Source organism: Ailuropoda melanoleuca, chromosome 18 (assembly GCF_002007445.2).
Source record: "Ailuropoda melanoleuca isolate Jingjing chromosome 18, ASM200744v2, whole genome shotgun sequence".
Taxonomy (NCBI): domain Eukaryota; kingdom Metazoa; phylum Chordata; class Mammalia; order Carnivora; family Ursidae; genus Ailuropoda; species Ailuropoda melanoleuca.
In genome coordinates this window covers 14,636,830-14,652,569 of record NC_048235.1, presented here as the reverse complement: position 1 = coordinate 14,652,569, position 15,740 = coordinate 14,636,830, and the positions used below count along the sequence as shown (strand labels likewise).

General features: G+C 42.7%; 1 protein-coding gene and 1 long non-coding RNA gene across 4 annotated transcripts in view; both read right to left on the bottom strand.

Moving 5' to 3' along the window:
* The window catches only part of FAM149A (family with sequence similarity 149 member A), a 46,186-nt gene that overhangs the window by 12,299 nt on the left and 18,147 nt on the right, over nt 1-15,740 (bottom strand). For 2 of the 3 annotated variants that reach the window (XR_004621924.1, XR_004621923.1), the window contains exons 2-7: nt 6,137-6,247; nt 5,748-5,883; nt 3,716-3,858; nt 1,885-2,010; nt 1,069-1,239; nt 309-499 (exon numbers count right to left, since the gene is read on the bottom strand). Coding sequence is in view for 1 of the 3 variants with exons in the window: in XM_011230080.3 (XP_011228382.2) it covers nt 309-499; nt 1,069-1,239; nt 1,885-2,010; nt 3,716-3,801 (574 nt within the window). In the remaining 2 variants the exon portion in view is untranslated. Of the gene's footprint in view, nt 1-308; nt 500-1,068; nt 1,240-1,884; nt 2,011-3,715; nt 3,859-5,747; nt 5,884-6,136; nt 6,248-9,860; nt 9,992-15,740 lie in introns of those variants that run through there. The other variant, XM_011230080.3, reaches the window with a different exon arrangement.
* Nucleotides 10,382-15,427, bottom strand: LOC117797075. Its single transcript, XR_004621925.1, has 3 exons — nt 15,309-15,427; nt 14,322-14,435; nt 10,382-13,338 (listed from the first exon to the last, which is right to left on the bottom strand). It is a non-coding gene; the product is annotated as an uncharacterized LOC117797075 (long non-coding RNA).

The following is a 15,740-nucleotide window of genomic DNA, read 5'->3' as shown; positions in this document are numbered from 1 at the left end:
AAAAAACCAATCTCCCATTATTAGAGAAGTTATCCTATTATTAGAGATTTTTTTAAAGTGACTTTAAGCTTCTTTCTTGTGTATTTTTATGTCATTGTTCCAAAGTACATATATACTATTTTTATGACTCAAAAAATAATAATGTCCTTTCTGAAGGGATTGAAGATCACTCGTGAATAAGGGGAGAAAACCTGCTTCCCTTCTCACTCGACCACATCCTAGGTCGTGGCCAAGCTGGCTGGAGACACAAAGCTGAGTAACAGGGGTCTTTTTTCTTTCCATTAGGACCAAATGCTACAAATAAGTACCTGTGAGTGTAACTTCCCAATTTTTTCTAATCAGCTCTTCCAATGTCTCTACCACACTTGTCCAGACGTGATCAAACATTTCTGCGGCCACCGCGTCTTTGATACAGTCATGAGGAGAAACAGGAGGAAGTCCGTGTTTCCGCCACATCCTATGGCGGTGAGCTGATTTTTGTTCAAGACACTCATCATCACTAAGAACAGAACCCACTGTAATTACTAAAAGTATCCATGGTTGAAGTTAAAATACTGCTATCGTCTATTCACCTGGCTCTCTCTCTAATATGCATGTATAAACATAACATTCTTTTTAAAAAAGCACATTGTTACTTTTTGATGTACCCATTTTCAATCACAGGCAACTTTTTATTATTCAATATTTGTAGCTTTTATCGAAGAACCAATTTAAGTCTGTATTTAGTGCAGAGACTGGGCCTTCCCTTCACCCTCCGAAAGGGCAGCCTGGAGTCCTCAGGGAATGAAGGCCACTAGGAGCCTTGTCCGCTTTCACCAGCATACTGAACACGACTCTTGTTTTCTAGCTATGCCAAAAAACAAAGTGGGGGGTGGGAAGCACTGACCTAGCACAGACATATGCTGCTAGGGATCTAGAAGCTTTAGGGAGTATATTACTCTCAAAAGAATGGAAAATCTTTTGGGCAAGTGAAAAACATAGAAAACACTAAATGAGCATATAACCAAAATAAATGCCAAGTAAATTAATATTATTACACTAAGTCAACGTCAAATAAATCCTACTTACTCTTCTTTTCTGTCAAAAGCAAAATATTCTTCAATCTTTCCATCCACGTCATATACCTCTTCTTCCTGGGGTGACCCTGCCGTTAGGCCAGCACCCCCTGGGCCTCCGGGGCCTGGCAGGGCAGGGGGTGAGCACACCTCGGGGAGTATTTGAGAGCCAGAGACACACAACCTACGGGGAAAAGCAGAACTTCCGTGAGAGTTTGTAGAATGTCAAGAATATAACGCTTGCAAGATTTTGGCGAGTCTTTATCCATCAAGTACAGAATCCCAGACCAAAAAAAAATTGCTTATTACATTTGATAAAATCATATCCTTAAAAGCAACATTTTAACACAAGCATCACTAAAAATTTTAAGGGCCTCTTAAATGCTAAAATTACTCTATGAGTTTGCATCCCCTTTGCTGAAATAAAATGATGTCATGGCACAGTCCCAAATATGCGTGACTGAAATAGAGGGATTTATAAGAGAAAATGACATAGAACTTTATTTCTTCTGCTATTGAGTTGGAGCTTAGGATCCATCACATGGGTCAGTTTTTGATTTTGCATGTAGCCCCACCTTTCAGAGTCTTTGAAACAAAAGTTCAAGAGTTAACTTCCTTGTTACCTGTATTATACTCACTCTCCATCACCATCATCATCATCAATCTAGAATCAGAAACATCTTCGGAGAAAAAACGCTCTCTACCTTCCCTTCACTGAAGTCTAAGTTTCCAATCAGTGGAGCCGTGGCTCATGGCTAAGACAGACGTGAAAAAAGTATAACTAAAATGAAATTAAAAATACTTCCAAAAGCAACTTATAGGAACCTACTGTCTGCTGTTGTGGTTGTGTCCACAGGCATCTGAGAAGGGTTTGTGGACCAAGGAACGAGGCTCGCTGCCCTGGAAATGTTGGAACCCTTCATCAGTTGGCACGATGAGCTGTCTTCCTAATACTCTGCAAGGCAGAACAAGGGAAAAAAGGAACTTACTAAGATTTTTTTATTGGAAAAAGGAAAAATGCTTTGCCATGTTGAAAGTCAGATGACACAGTATTTTAAAGGCTGTGTATGAAGTGATAAGGGAAATACTGGTACGTGAGAAGCACAATGGTGTCGAAGAGAAAGCACGGGCTTTGAGGGAGCGGGACACACTGTTCTTGCTACTGACGAAGAGATCTGAGGCAAAGTTCTCAGGCTCTCTAAGCCACTGATTTCATCTGTTTGCTGTTTGTACTCGAGACACAACAATAGTTACCTGGAGGACCGGTGAGTGGTTTAGAGATAACGTGTATTAGGTTCAGACAGGTAGAGTAATGCTGGGCACACGGGAGCTCTCTGAAACTGTGAACTAATATCTACATAATGACTAAAACTCTACAAATATATATACCTGGCTTATATTCCTTGCAGTCTTTTCTTTTTCCACCCTCCCCTCCTTCATTTTTATCTTAACTACATAAGACAAGAGGGCCAGGAGCAGGTCTGAGCTCCTGGCTTTTCGGTAAGTGCCCCATGCCTAGGAAAGTGAGCATCCACAATTCATATCGGGTGGACGTATCACACTCTTCAAGACAGAGGGCTTATGAAGGGCTGAATAGAAAGATTTAAAGTCTACTTGAGATTTTTTTTTTAAGTTACCTAGTGGAGGTAACCACAAAATCCATCTACATTTGCATGAGTGCTCTAATCTATTCTCCCCAGATTTAATATAGAGAGACTTCTGATAACGGAGATTGATTTTTCTCCTAAGTGGGTTTGGCTAAATCACTGAAAGAAGAAAAGCTTTCCTTCAGACCCAATCTATATTCTCCAACTTTGATATTAAAAAACAAACGATCCTGGGGGGCGCCTGGATCAGTTAAGTGTCTGACTCTTGATTTCAGCTCAGGTCTTGATCTCAGGGTCCTGAGTTCAAGACCCACCTTGGGCTCTGCACTGGGCATAGAGCCTACTGAAAAAGGATAAATTTAAAAATAATGATAATTAGGGGTGCCTGGGTGGTTCAGTTGTTAAGCTTCTGCCTTTGGCTCAGGGCGTGGGATCGAGCCCTGCATTGGGCTCCCTGCTCTGCTGGGAGCCTGCTTCCTCCTCTCCCACTCCCCATGCTTGTGTTCCCTCTCTCGCTGGCTGTCTCTCTGTCAAATAAATAAATAAAATCTTTAAAAAAATAAAAATAAAAATAAAAAATTAATTAATTTAATTAAAATTTCAGGGGGATTTAAAAAAATAAGTGATCCTTCCTACTTAAGGAATCTTGGTTAGTTAGGAAGATTTATCTATCCAATCATTTGGCACATAATTACTCTGTTCCTCCCCCACCCCAACCCCGAGTACTGTCCTCAGCTCTGACGACGGACCTGTTGCTCACATTCAGGTAAAGGATCACTCCTCCCACTCTGGAGTGTGTTACGTATGTAACGCCTTCCTGAACATGAGCTAGTTTGCTTCTCACAAGTCAAGACGCACCTGAGTATCTGGAATGTCCCAATATTTCCTCAGACACCATTTCGAAGGCTGTGCTTTCTTAGTAAAGATGTGTTCTGGATACATTTTTTGACAGGACAATCGCTTTCAGTCAAAATATACTAATTGTATTAAACAGGCCAGGAGTGGGTGGTTCCAGAACCCATTTCGGAGAGTTATTATGAACAACTTCCCTACCTCAGATGGAGGGATCTTCTTGCCCACTCACTGCATTCGGCCACTAGATTCTGAGTCTGAGGGTTTACTTTCCCTTCAAATAACATTTCCTCCACCTCCCAGAACAGCTGCTGGACTTTCTGTGCGTTGGCTTTGTCAAACTCCTAAAATGGAAATGCACATTTAGTTACAAGACTACAAGTTGTACAAACACAGCCTTCCTAGTCATTAACACTTACAAATTTAAAGTGCCTGTTATATAGGAAAAACTACGACATAACAAGAATGTGGACTTTGCACTCAGACACACTGGTGACCCTAACTGTTAAATAGCGATCATTTCTACCACATGCGTTAGGAGACTTATTTGGAATTTTACACAGTATATATGCAGGTAAAGGTACACATATTGACAGACACTGACACACTCACATGTACACATAGCTACGTATCTGTGTATATATGCACATATATGTACACGGACACAGGTCCCTCAGATGGCTGAGCGTGACACAGCTAAGCACAGCTGCAACATACCAGCTAGATTTTCTTCTGATGCTATGACTGAAAAGGAAAATGACCTTTATGCGAAGGGCCATTTACCTTCTTTTAATGAAGAGCCTTGTCTATCTTTCTTTTAGAGCTGTGTGAACCTAAAATCTCACCCACCGCTCAGAGCAACAAAGTGCCCATTCAGGTTGACAGACCTGATTGAGATGGTTAAACAGCACTGATTTTCGTAGAAGGAGACTCAATATTTGTTTGTTTTGCATCTTCCCTTGAACTGATACTAAACCAGATTCCCAGACAGCAGGGGACTTGAATGATCTCTTTTGTGATGCAAATTGGGTAAAAACTAATAATAAACGAATATTATTTGCCTCTGGGGAGGGGACCGGGTGGTTGAGGCGAGTAAAAGGGCTTGCTTTCAATGTTCTCTCTTTTGGCTTTTGTTGCTTTTTGCAAATATTACCTATCAAAAAAGTAAGTTAAAGTTTTTAAATGAAAAGCAATTGTAGGACCTGAAGTCATTTCAGTTCTATAAATGGAAGTCACAAGAATTTCCCTGGAGAATTACATAAAAACGTGTACTGGAGGAATCGCAGAATTGGGACCATACAAAGCAATGGTCCTCTGCCTTCTTCCCACCTGCAGATGCAGGGGAGGGAGGGTGGGGGCTGCTTATCATAGGTGAGGCCGGCCCATCTTGCTGGGAAAGGCCCGAGTGGTTTGGAGCGGACTCCTTCCAGTGCCCCTCCCGCTGCTGTGAGGAGCCCAGCTATCACACTGCCGGCCCCACCCGAGGAAGTGGGCCCACGCGTGCCTTCCAAGTGGCGAGCTGCTTTCAAGACGGCAAAGGAAACCAGAACACACAATAAAAAAGAGCAAGAGTCAGAGGTGACGGAGGTCCTTATGCAGCCACGAGGGCTTCACAAAAGGCTGGGTCCTTATTCTCAGGGGCACTTGAGGGGATAAAGAGGCAGGAGCCAGCGGCTGGCAGAGTGCCCACCAAAAACCTGAGCTGGAGACTCAGGTCCACACAGCGAAGAATTCCACTCCCACAGAGAACAGAAAAAGGGTTGAAGTTAACAGCTTCTGCTAGGGTGAGAGGTGAAAGTAAAAGATCTGATTTAGAATATCGGGGGGAAATTTCCTAATCACAGTGATTTTGTACAATTTTTACTTTTCCACGGTTTTTCTCATACTTAAGCTCCTAATTGTCCAAGTCTGTCCTGAATTTCCAGTCTTGGATATGACATAAGAGATCATATAAAACATGCAGGGGGGAGGGGTTGGGAGGGAGGGGAAACAGAATTATAAACAGCTAAGACTCTGGGTTATGGGATTATGAGTGATTTTTACTTGTCCTTATCTTTCCTATATCTTTAAGTTTTTCCATGGTGTGACACATAAACACGTTCACAGGGTTGCATGTGTATGTGTGTAATAGGTAATGCTTTCACAATTGGTAAAAAGATTATTGCAAAGTAAGAAAACAATACTTCATTATAAATTGTAATCATGGAATTATACAAAAGAGGCTGAGACATACGTCATCTCTCCAAGAGTAAATGGAGCTCCTCTCAGTTGATAAGCCAGTAGAACTCTGTGTTCCAGACCCAGACCAAGAGTTGCGGGCGCCGGCCGGTGTGGGGCTGCCACTTGACGGAAATGACAACCCAGAATCACTGCAGAGACAAACGTAAGCCACATAAAAGACCATTTCCTGGGAAGAGATCAAACTAGAAGTGGTTTTGCTTCTCTGAGCTGATTTTAAAACTGACTTTAAAACATTTATGCAATGTAACATTTCATTAGACTAAAAATGAAATTTTTTTTAACTCTTAGAAATGCATGGCCAATCACTGATTTCGCTTCCTATATTCATTATGGGCATGTTTTGATTCTGCAATCAGAAGCATGCACCACGTTCATTCTTACCAGGTGTATCTATCAATGGCTTTCTGCACATTGCTTGTAAAATGTGTAGGTAAAGGATCTTTGCTTTTCACAGCCAAACTTTGCTTTCCAGATCCTTCCGACAGTCCTCTTCTGAAAAATAAAATGAAATATGAAAAGTATCTCTAATGTAATAGTTTTATTCATGAAAACTTTTAAAATGTCCTTCTGCATAAAGTTGCTCCTCTCCTCTCACCATGCCCCCCCTAAACACACAGACACACACACACACACACACACACACACACACACACACACACACACACACTACATACCCTCAAGAAACTGAGGCCTGGGACCTTACCATTCTTATTTTTCTTAGAACAAGGTTGCCATGAACCTACATGCCCCTTTAGTAAAAACAAACAAACAAACAACCAAAGAACCAAAAAAACAACTTTTTTGTGACTTCAGCCAGACTCGTAAAAGTTGCCCAAAACTCTGGGCAGACACAGAGTCACTGTGAGGCAAATGCAACATGAGCTGGATTTCGGGTCCCACTTGTCCTTTAACCAGTGACCAGTGCCCTTGTGGTTACAAAAGCAACCAGCCTTCCTGGAAAAAAAAATCGATAATTCTGCAGTAATTCTGAAATATGTTAAGTGCTCTTTAATCTCTAAACACGTGAAGGGCTGAAATAACGGCCGAAGCACACAAACAATGACTCATTTTAATTTGGTGCCGTTGTTTGGTCTGTAGCCTGATTCCGGAGAGTTTTAAAATATTAAAATTAATAGAAAACTAACACAGAAGAAATCTCTAAACTTTAAATAAGCTACTGAGCCTGACTGGTGTAGGGAAGTTAGTGTTAATCATTAAAATGCCCTTTCAATGAACCTCTTAAAACATTTACTTCCCTCTTTGTCAAAGTAGCCTCCTAATGTTTAACAGTAAACATCTTGTATTTTCTTATGGAAATAATATTTTCCCATACAAATTACACATATTTTATATTAACTGAAGATATGGTAGTGATTTGGGGAAAAAAAGTGTCAACTTTCAATATTTCTAACAGGGATACCACAGGAACATTCATTTAAAAAAGTTTGCTATGTCATCAATTAAAATGATGCCTAATTTCCAGCATCTATATTTCTGAACAAAAGTGGAGTTTTAAAAAATATTAATACAGGGAATAAATTCTGCCCTTAGTTACGTACCTATGGTACTCTACAACAAATGGAATTTGAAAACCAAGTTCATCACTACAGAGGTTAGGAAGAGCCTCTGCCTTCCATACATACGTCTTGTATGAGAAAAGAACAGAATTGCATATTTTTTCCCCTCCTTATTGCTCACATGTCTTAAGTACAATCAAGCAGTTCTGAGGATAAAGGTGCTAAGAGAAAAGAATACAGGACAAGCTCTTATGTTAATAAACGGCTTTACCTTTGGCCTTGTTCACTTGCTGCAAAACCACCAATTACTTATCATTTCCATGTGACTCAATAACTTTTAAATAAACATAAAAATACTTATGATAAAAAAGAGACATTCAACTAAAAATTACATCAAAAAGAGTTGCTTTGAGCATTAAGAAATATATGCTAGCATATGAGTTAATCTGCTTCTTACTGGGAGAAAATTTGGAAACTCAGGGTGGTGAATTAAAATAAAATATGTTCCTTCACAATAATCTGTATAAGAGGGGCGCCTGGGTGGCTCAGTCGGTTAAGCATTGGCCTTCAGCTCAGGTCATGATCTCGGGGTCCTGGGATCAAGTTTTGCACCCCTGCATCGGGCTCCCTGCTCAGCAGGGGGTCTGCTTCTCCCTCTCCCTCTGCCTTCCGCTCTGCCTACTTGTGCTCCCTCTCTCTCTAATAAATACGTAAAATCTTAAAAAAACAATCTGCATGAGAATAACAAAGGTAGATTAGAATCCTGCTCTGCCCCTGACAGGCTATGCACTCCAAGTTGCTTCTCCTCTCCTGGACCCCATACACGCATCTGTAACACAGAGACAATACCGTCAACGTTTTCCTACAGTTGTGAGACCTGACTTAAAAGAATGCCTGTCACACAGAGATGCTCAATGTTCGCTGGAAGAATCAATAGGTAAAGATTAAATTAGTGAGCCAAACAAAGAACGTTTTTTCTCTATAAACTCATGCTTACGGCAGAAGATTACATTGTGACCAGACCCAAACAAACTATCCCAGCTCAAGACATTTCTGGAGATTTGTTTATCCTTTATAAAGACAGAAAATTCACAGCTCTTGGAGTAACTGCTATCTCCAAAAGCGACTTTTACAACTAAAGGGCCGGATGAAATAAATGGTTTCTTGCTTTCGGCTCCTCCTCTCCTTTTGTGCAACTGGAAGACGAAATTCAGTAAGCAGACCCATGGCTGCTTGTTTTGTTTCCAATGAACAACAATCTCTTCCTCCAGGAAATTCATCTTTTTGGGGGGAGGGGGCAGGAGAGGGGGCAGGCTTTCCAACCTGAGAAAATGACTTACAAAGTGGAAGGACTACTTCCTCTCTTCATAAAACACCGTATCTCCTTCTAAAGTCTATTTCTGTGGAACGTCTTGCTTTGAGAGTTTGTTTGACCACAGGGTTCAGAAAAATTCTAAAGAGGAACTTGAGCCTGTTGATGCAATGACTACCCAAGGTCATGAAGAAGATAGGGATGGAGCTGCTCCCTGGACCCAGGCCAACGGCATGTCTCTCCAGGGACCCCAAATTACTGACATTGTCAACTAAAAACAGAATCTATACAATTTGCCTTTGGTTTTTCCTTTCATGATCTGCTTTGAATATTTCATTTCTCTCCCCTAACCAATCACTGTACTGTTATTTCATGCATGACATTCAGCATTTTTAATTCCCTGTGAACTATCAATTCTTACATAAACGATACAGCCTAAAAAAGTATACAGGATTTATAGGATGTGTCCAATAAATACCTTAAAACTTGAAAGTGGTGGAATGTCTATTAAGCTTTTATTACATTATACACAGACATATAAATTTTACACTAGTTCCTGTCTATTCTGAAATTTTAGAGATGTTAAAAAAAAACTGCTAATGGGTACATTTAAGGCTGTTCATTTGGAAACAGGACCTGGGTTTTAGGGCAGACTGAAGTGCGCCCACTGAACATATTGGCCCTAACTTGTCAGTGCATCAAAGTGAAGCCTGAGTCCCAATCTCTATGAGTCACTCATTTCCATTGTCAAAGTAATGACTCTAGTATCTATTTTTACTTTTTAAAATTTGCCTCTTGATAGCCCACAAACCTCTGCCATTTTGCCTTGTAGACATTCAATATTAAACAGTGATCGAAGCTTCCAAAATTCTGTATTTCTGCTTAAAAGCATTGCCCGAAATGAACACTTGAATTCTGAATGCGCTGAAATGCAGGATGGTTTTCGGGGGGAACTGGCTCTCACGAAGCCCCTCCCCTCTTCCCAAAAAACACTCAGCGCCGCCCAGACTTAATACAAGCACAACCTAGAAGCAGCCGCGGCTCTAGGGACTGGTGGAGAACCTGTCATCTCAGACGAGACGGATGCCTCTCGGTGCAAGTGAGCAGCTTCGCCTGGGAGAGCCGGATGATGTCAGCGCGAGAGATTTCATGAATGGATGCGGGGACACAGACCCGACGGATTCCAGCTTGGCAGCCAGGAAAAAATTCGCACACATGGCACAAAAATATGACACGACAGAAAGTTCATCCCACCTCCCCGGCCAGAGAGACTTACCCAATCACAATCAGCCCCAGGCCCGGGCTCGCGTCCCTGGGGTCCGGCCCCGCGCCCCGAGGCCTGGGCGCCTCCGGGAGCTGACACCCGGCGCGGGCCCCCTGCAGGCGGCGGGCGGCCGTGCGCCCCCGCGCCCCGGCGCAGCTGCTCGCGGGGCGCCCCGACTGCCTTCCCCTCCAGGTTCTACGGCCCCGCACCGACCAGATTCCGGCGCGGGGGGCGACGCCTCCCGTGTCCTCCACGCACGCCCTTCCCTCCTCCTCCCCGGCCGCAGCGCCCTCCGCGGAGGTCGGCCTGGGCCAGGCGGCGGATCTCCAGCGCTCCCGGCCCCGCCCGCCGCCTCCCTGCCCTGCGTCCGCCCCCGCGTTCCCAGGAACCTAACCTTGGAAAAGTCCTGCTGCCAGAGGCCCGATTTCATAATCCAGTGACCTGCGCTTTGGCAGCAAGCCACTGGTCCTCTTGGCCCCCCCCCCNTCTTGGCCACCCCCCCCGCCCCTCCCTGAGCCTCCAGTGCGCACCGTCTGGCCTTCTCACCCCTCCCCGAGGCCTGTCTGGGTGGGAGGGTCTGTTCGACAGGTGTTTGCCATCCTTAATTCTTTTAACTGGAGAAAGACCGAGAACTACAGAAAGATTTCACCTATCCCCCTCCTCCCATCAAAGGATTCCGAGTTGCGCAGCGTTGCGGTGGGGAGGGTAGGCAGAAGGGAAGTTAAAAAAAAAAAAATGGAAGTCTCAGACCTGGTAAATGCAAGATGCTAACCTGATTAACAGAATCTCTAGGTCTAATTAAGCGCCAAAGATTTGTCTCCCTTCATGTTCCCTCTCTCCATCTTCAAATAGATGCTTTATCTCATCCAAGCCAATAACTTTTCAACAAAGCAGCGAGCGTACCTGTGTTTATGTTTATGAATACGTGCTTGTCTTAATCTTGGAGTCGTACAACTAATTATGCCAGGACCAAAGTCACTGGACCCCATGTCGTGAGACAGCAAAATGACCAAGCCACCGTATTCATAAACTGAAATAAGTAGGAATGATTTGGTTGAAGGTACATAAGCAGGTGTCCAAGTGTGGGCTCTCCATAGGCATGCCTTTCCCACCAAGCGGTTTCTAGTAATTACAGTGAATGTGATGGAAGCCGGGACTCCGGGACTCCGCAGCCCAGCTGCAGACGCGCTCGCCTTTGATCTGAGGCCTTTCAGTCTGAACAGGTTCAGAGAAGCCCACTGACTCCTGCTGAGCGTCCTGCATGCACAGAGCTACACCACGCCTCTCTCACTTATTAGGGGGAAATCTGGCTTATTTATTTTTAATCTGACTTTTAAGGAACAACCCGAAGAGGAAGGTAACCACTACCAACAACGAAACCATCCATTTCTGGAAATACTGGAATCCTCACCACATTTACCACCACTAATAATCAGTTTTGAAGTGATATTTAAATCTGAAAATTAATAAGATTTTAAATCCTATACCACACATATGTGTATATCCGTGGGGAGCGAGCATGCAGGTGCATGTCGATCAGGGAAACCGATGGTGTCTGAAGTAACCTCACACCTGCTAATACTATTGGTATGTGAAGGGAGACTTGACAGAGAAACAAAAGGAAGAAGGTTATGATCCCAATACATGCTGCTTTATATGTTGTTTTGTTTAATTTTTTAACACCCATGCTAGGTAAATACTGTCATCCAACTTTACTGATGAAAACACTGAAGGCAGGGACCCTGGGGGGCTCAGTCAGCTAAGCGTCTGACTTCAGCTCAGGTCATGATCTCAGGGTCCTGGGATCGAGTCCTGGGTTGGGCGCTCTGCTCAGTGGGGATCCTGCTTCTCCCTCTGCCTGCTGCTCTCCTGCTTGTGCTCTCTCTGTCTCTCTGACAAAAAAGTAAATAAAATCTTTAAAAAAAATACTGAAGGCAGAGACCTTAAGTAAAATGTTCCGGGTCACTCAACTAGGATGTGGCATGTGTGTGTGTGTGTGTGTGTGTGTATGTGTGTCCCAGGTATCTATTACTGCACAAAAAACCACCCCGAATTTAGTGCATTAAAACAAGTCATTTTGTTACGCTCACAAACCACAGAAGTCAGGAATTCTGGCAAGACTTGGCTGGGTGAATTGTCTGCTCCGCTGCTCCATAGCAGCATTGTGGCTCCGTGGCATCGTGGTTCCGAGGCATTCAACTGGCCTCTGGGCTGGGCTGGAGATTAAAAGGAGGCGTGACCCACATCATATCTAGCTAGCACTTTGGGGTGGAGGGATGGCTGGAAGGCTGGGCACAGCTGGGCCCTCCTCTCATGTAGTCTCGGGACCTCCCTGGGTAATCTCTCCAGCAGGGCAGTCAGAATTCCCACATGGCAACTCAGGGCTCTAAGAAACCAAGGCAGGAGCTGTCAGCTCTATCAAAGGCTGGCTCTGAACGGGCATAGAGCCACTGACATTGTACTCCATTATCAAAGCATTCACAGATTCAAAGCGTTGGAAAATAGAATCCATCTCTCAATGGCAAGCGCGTCAAAGCACATTTTTACTCTCCCATATCCACTTTCTGTCCAGACATTATTTACATTCCTCCCCCACATGCACAATATACTCAGGCTGCTCAGAATTCCCTAGAATGTGGTTTCTATCATGTCCAAGTGAGGATGAGTTGGCTCCTCCTTGGGGGCCTTTCCTCTGGATCTGAAGACCTGGTGAACTAAAGAGACAAGCCAGTGGCCTCCTGCATGCACAACGGATAATGGAGAGACAGAGACCACAGTTAGCACTGGGGTCCCAAAGAAGGGGCAATGGGGACACAGTGGTCACCGGTTCACGGCTGTTTGAATCCAAGCAGGCTCCTGTTTCCGATTTCTTCATTAGGACCCACTTCTGCTCCCTGGCTTCCTCCCAGCTCTTCACTCTGCCTTCTGGCCTCTTGCTTCCACTCTCTGAGTTCTCCTTATGAGGAAGACATGGCCCAGGTTTGCAACGAGTAGGCGCTCAGCCTGCTTCCTTCCGGGATCGCTTCTAGTCCTCCTCTAATACAACCCCCTCACATAACCTATGTGCTTTTCTTTGGATTTCTTCAGGGTTCACTCCATCAGCTGTAAGCCACTCTGACTTTTCTTTCTGGGGCAGGTCACTGGGGCACCTTGGAGGCTGCCGTGGGACAAGGCTCTTAAGCCCCTAAGTCTTCCTGAGGCTTTTAGTTAGCCAAACCTTTGGTTTCACCTTTACCGCTGCCCCAGATCTGATCTGTGCCTGGAGGTCATTTCATAATTTTGTTCGGAGAAATTGCGAGGTTGAAACAGCTTACTTTCCAAACCCAACAAGTCCTGGCTCTTATATTTCCTGTGAATTCTGCTCCCAAACTGGATAGTTCCTTCTTTAGTGCCTAGCTCTCTTCTCTCAAATTTCAAAACCCAAAGCAACATTGATTGAGAGCCAAAAGTCCTACGATCTTCTCGCTGGATTGGTCTGGAGCAGTGTGCTCTGGGAGAAATAGAACAGAACTTTAAATTTTCTAGTATCTAGTATCCACATTCATAAAGTTAAATAAACAACTGAAATTAATGTTAATAATATATTTTATTTAATCCAATACATCTAAAATATTATCATTTCAACATGAAATCAATTTAAAAATTATTGGGATATTTTAAATACTTTTTTTAATGGGGGGGATACTGTCTTTGAAATCCAGCATGTATTTATACTTATAGCACGTCTCAGTTAGGACTAGCCACATTTCAAGTGCTCATTCACTGCATGTAGCTAGTGGTGTTGGTACTGCACACGAGCTCTAGAGTATAAAATCCCTTGACTTTTATTTTTAATATGGCTTAAACATTTTAAGACTCCATCTTTCTTAGGCAAGCTTAAAATTGTGAGAGAGATATATACACATATATACATATATATATATATTCTCTTCTAAATACACATATATTCCATGTAGTTGTCATAAACATCACCAATACACAGGCAGAGGCTTAACTGCGTATCAGAACTGAAAGCTACTGATCCTGTGAGTTTATCCTTAAAGACACATTGAAATTTATATAGGCAGACAAAAATTCTTTAAAAAAAAGAATCAAAACTGTTCTACATTTGAATATGATTTATAAAAGAAAAACATTTTTCTCAATGTGATTTGTACTTGTTGCTTATAATTTTTCATCCTTTATCGATTACTTAAACCATAATTGAGAACTGAAAGTAAAAAGCTATTTCCACGTTCTTGTTTGAGTGTTTTACATTCTAATGGGGGCAGGGGGCTTGGGATCAATAATCACAGTAATTAAATAGGAGACCTCAATTCCTAAAATAAGGATATCAGGACGTGCCTTAGCCTGTTTTGGAGAGTTCACTAGGATGAAATGAAATTGTGCATGTGATCACTCTCTGAAAATCTATTTGTAATTTAATAATACATCAATAGTTACAAACAACATGAACATTGTCTAAAAACTGACCTGATTTCAAACTCTGTCTTTTCTTTGCTCTTGCCAGGCAATCCCAAGCTTGTACCAATTCTCTGAGCATAAGTAGTCGAAAGCAAGTCTAGTATTATTCTCTTCCTTGTAGAGCTGTATGAGTTAGAGGTGATTTTTGGAAAGTGCATGTAGATGCATAACATATTGTGACTTAAATTATTCTCCCTTTCAGCTCTGGAAACATTGAGTTACTTCCAGTGACAGTTTAAAAACAAAACTGAGTGGAGAGTACACTTTTGTTCGTTTTACTCTTATGCAGTTGCAATATACAAATGTTGCATATAGCCTTTTATATTTATCCAGTACAGGCAGCCTTGCCTTCGCACGGGTATCATGTAAACCGAAACTGTGCGTATCAAAACTTGCTTTGCAAATAGATTCATATAGACACACATGTATTTTCTATGTCCACCACCATGCTGTCCCCAGCAGCAATGAGCACACCCAGCACCTAGATCTTGGTGTCTAGTACCATTCTCCAACAGGAGGAACTAGGGTTCCTTGGAGAAAGATGATTCCAGGGCTGAGGCAGGGAAAATATAAGAATGCACCTGGAGCATTCATAGTGCCAGAAAATAAGTAAGTACTCAGAAACCTACAAAAGAGTGGGGGCATGTCAGAGGGACTTGGGAGCCAACCTGAAAGAACCCTGAATGGCTACAACTGAAACAATTTGAGTAACAAAATAAATAATGTGGTATTCAGTTACAATCCAAAGAACAAAATCAATACCTACAAGTACATACTGATATAAAAAATGAATGAACAAATAAATAAATGGGGGGAAAGAGGTGAATCTCTGACAGAAGAATTATAGATGAATTATGTAATTGCTCCTTCTTTCAGGAGATGGAGCGTAACACCTCCTACCCTCAACCTTGAGTGTGGGCTTGATTCCGAAGAGTAGAGTACAAAAAGGGGGCAAGACAACTTTACAGGGGAAAAACCTGACAAGCACTCCCTCACCAGGTGATCAAGGTCAGCATCATTAGTGATGAGTCATGATGATAGCACGTCCTTAAGAAGATACGAAGATGATGTCACTTCATCTCTGTGGTCTTCCTCCCAGAAACCCATAATTGCAGCCTAATCATGATAAAAATGTAAGACAAATTCTAATCGAGAAACGTTTTATAAAATACTGTGCTCTTCAAATTTTCAAGGTCATCAAAAAAAGGAAAGTCTGAGAAATTGTCTCAAACCAGCAAATACTAAGGAGACGTGATGATTAAATGTAATGTGGTATCCTGGATAGGATCTTGGAACAGAAGGACATTGGGGGAAAACTGGTTGTAATGACTAACTCCAAATCAGTGGACTTCGAATAAAGCAGATTATCCTCCATAATGTGGGTGGGCCTCATCCAACCAGTTAAAGCCCTTAATAGAACAAAGACTG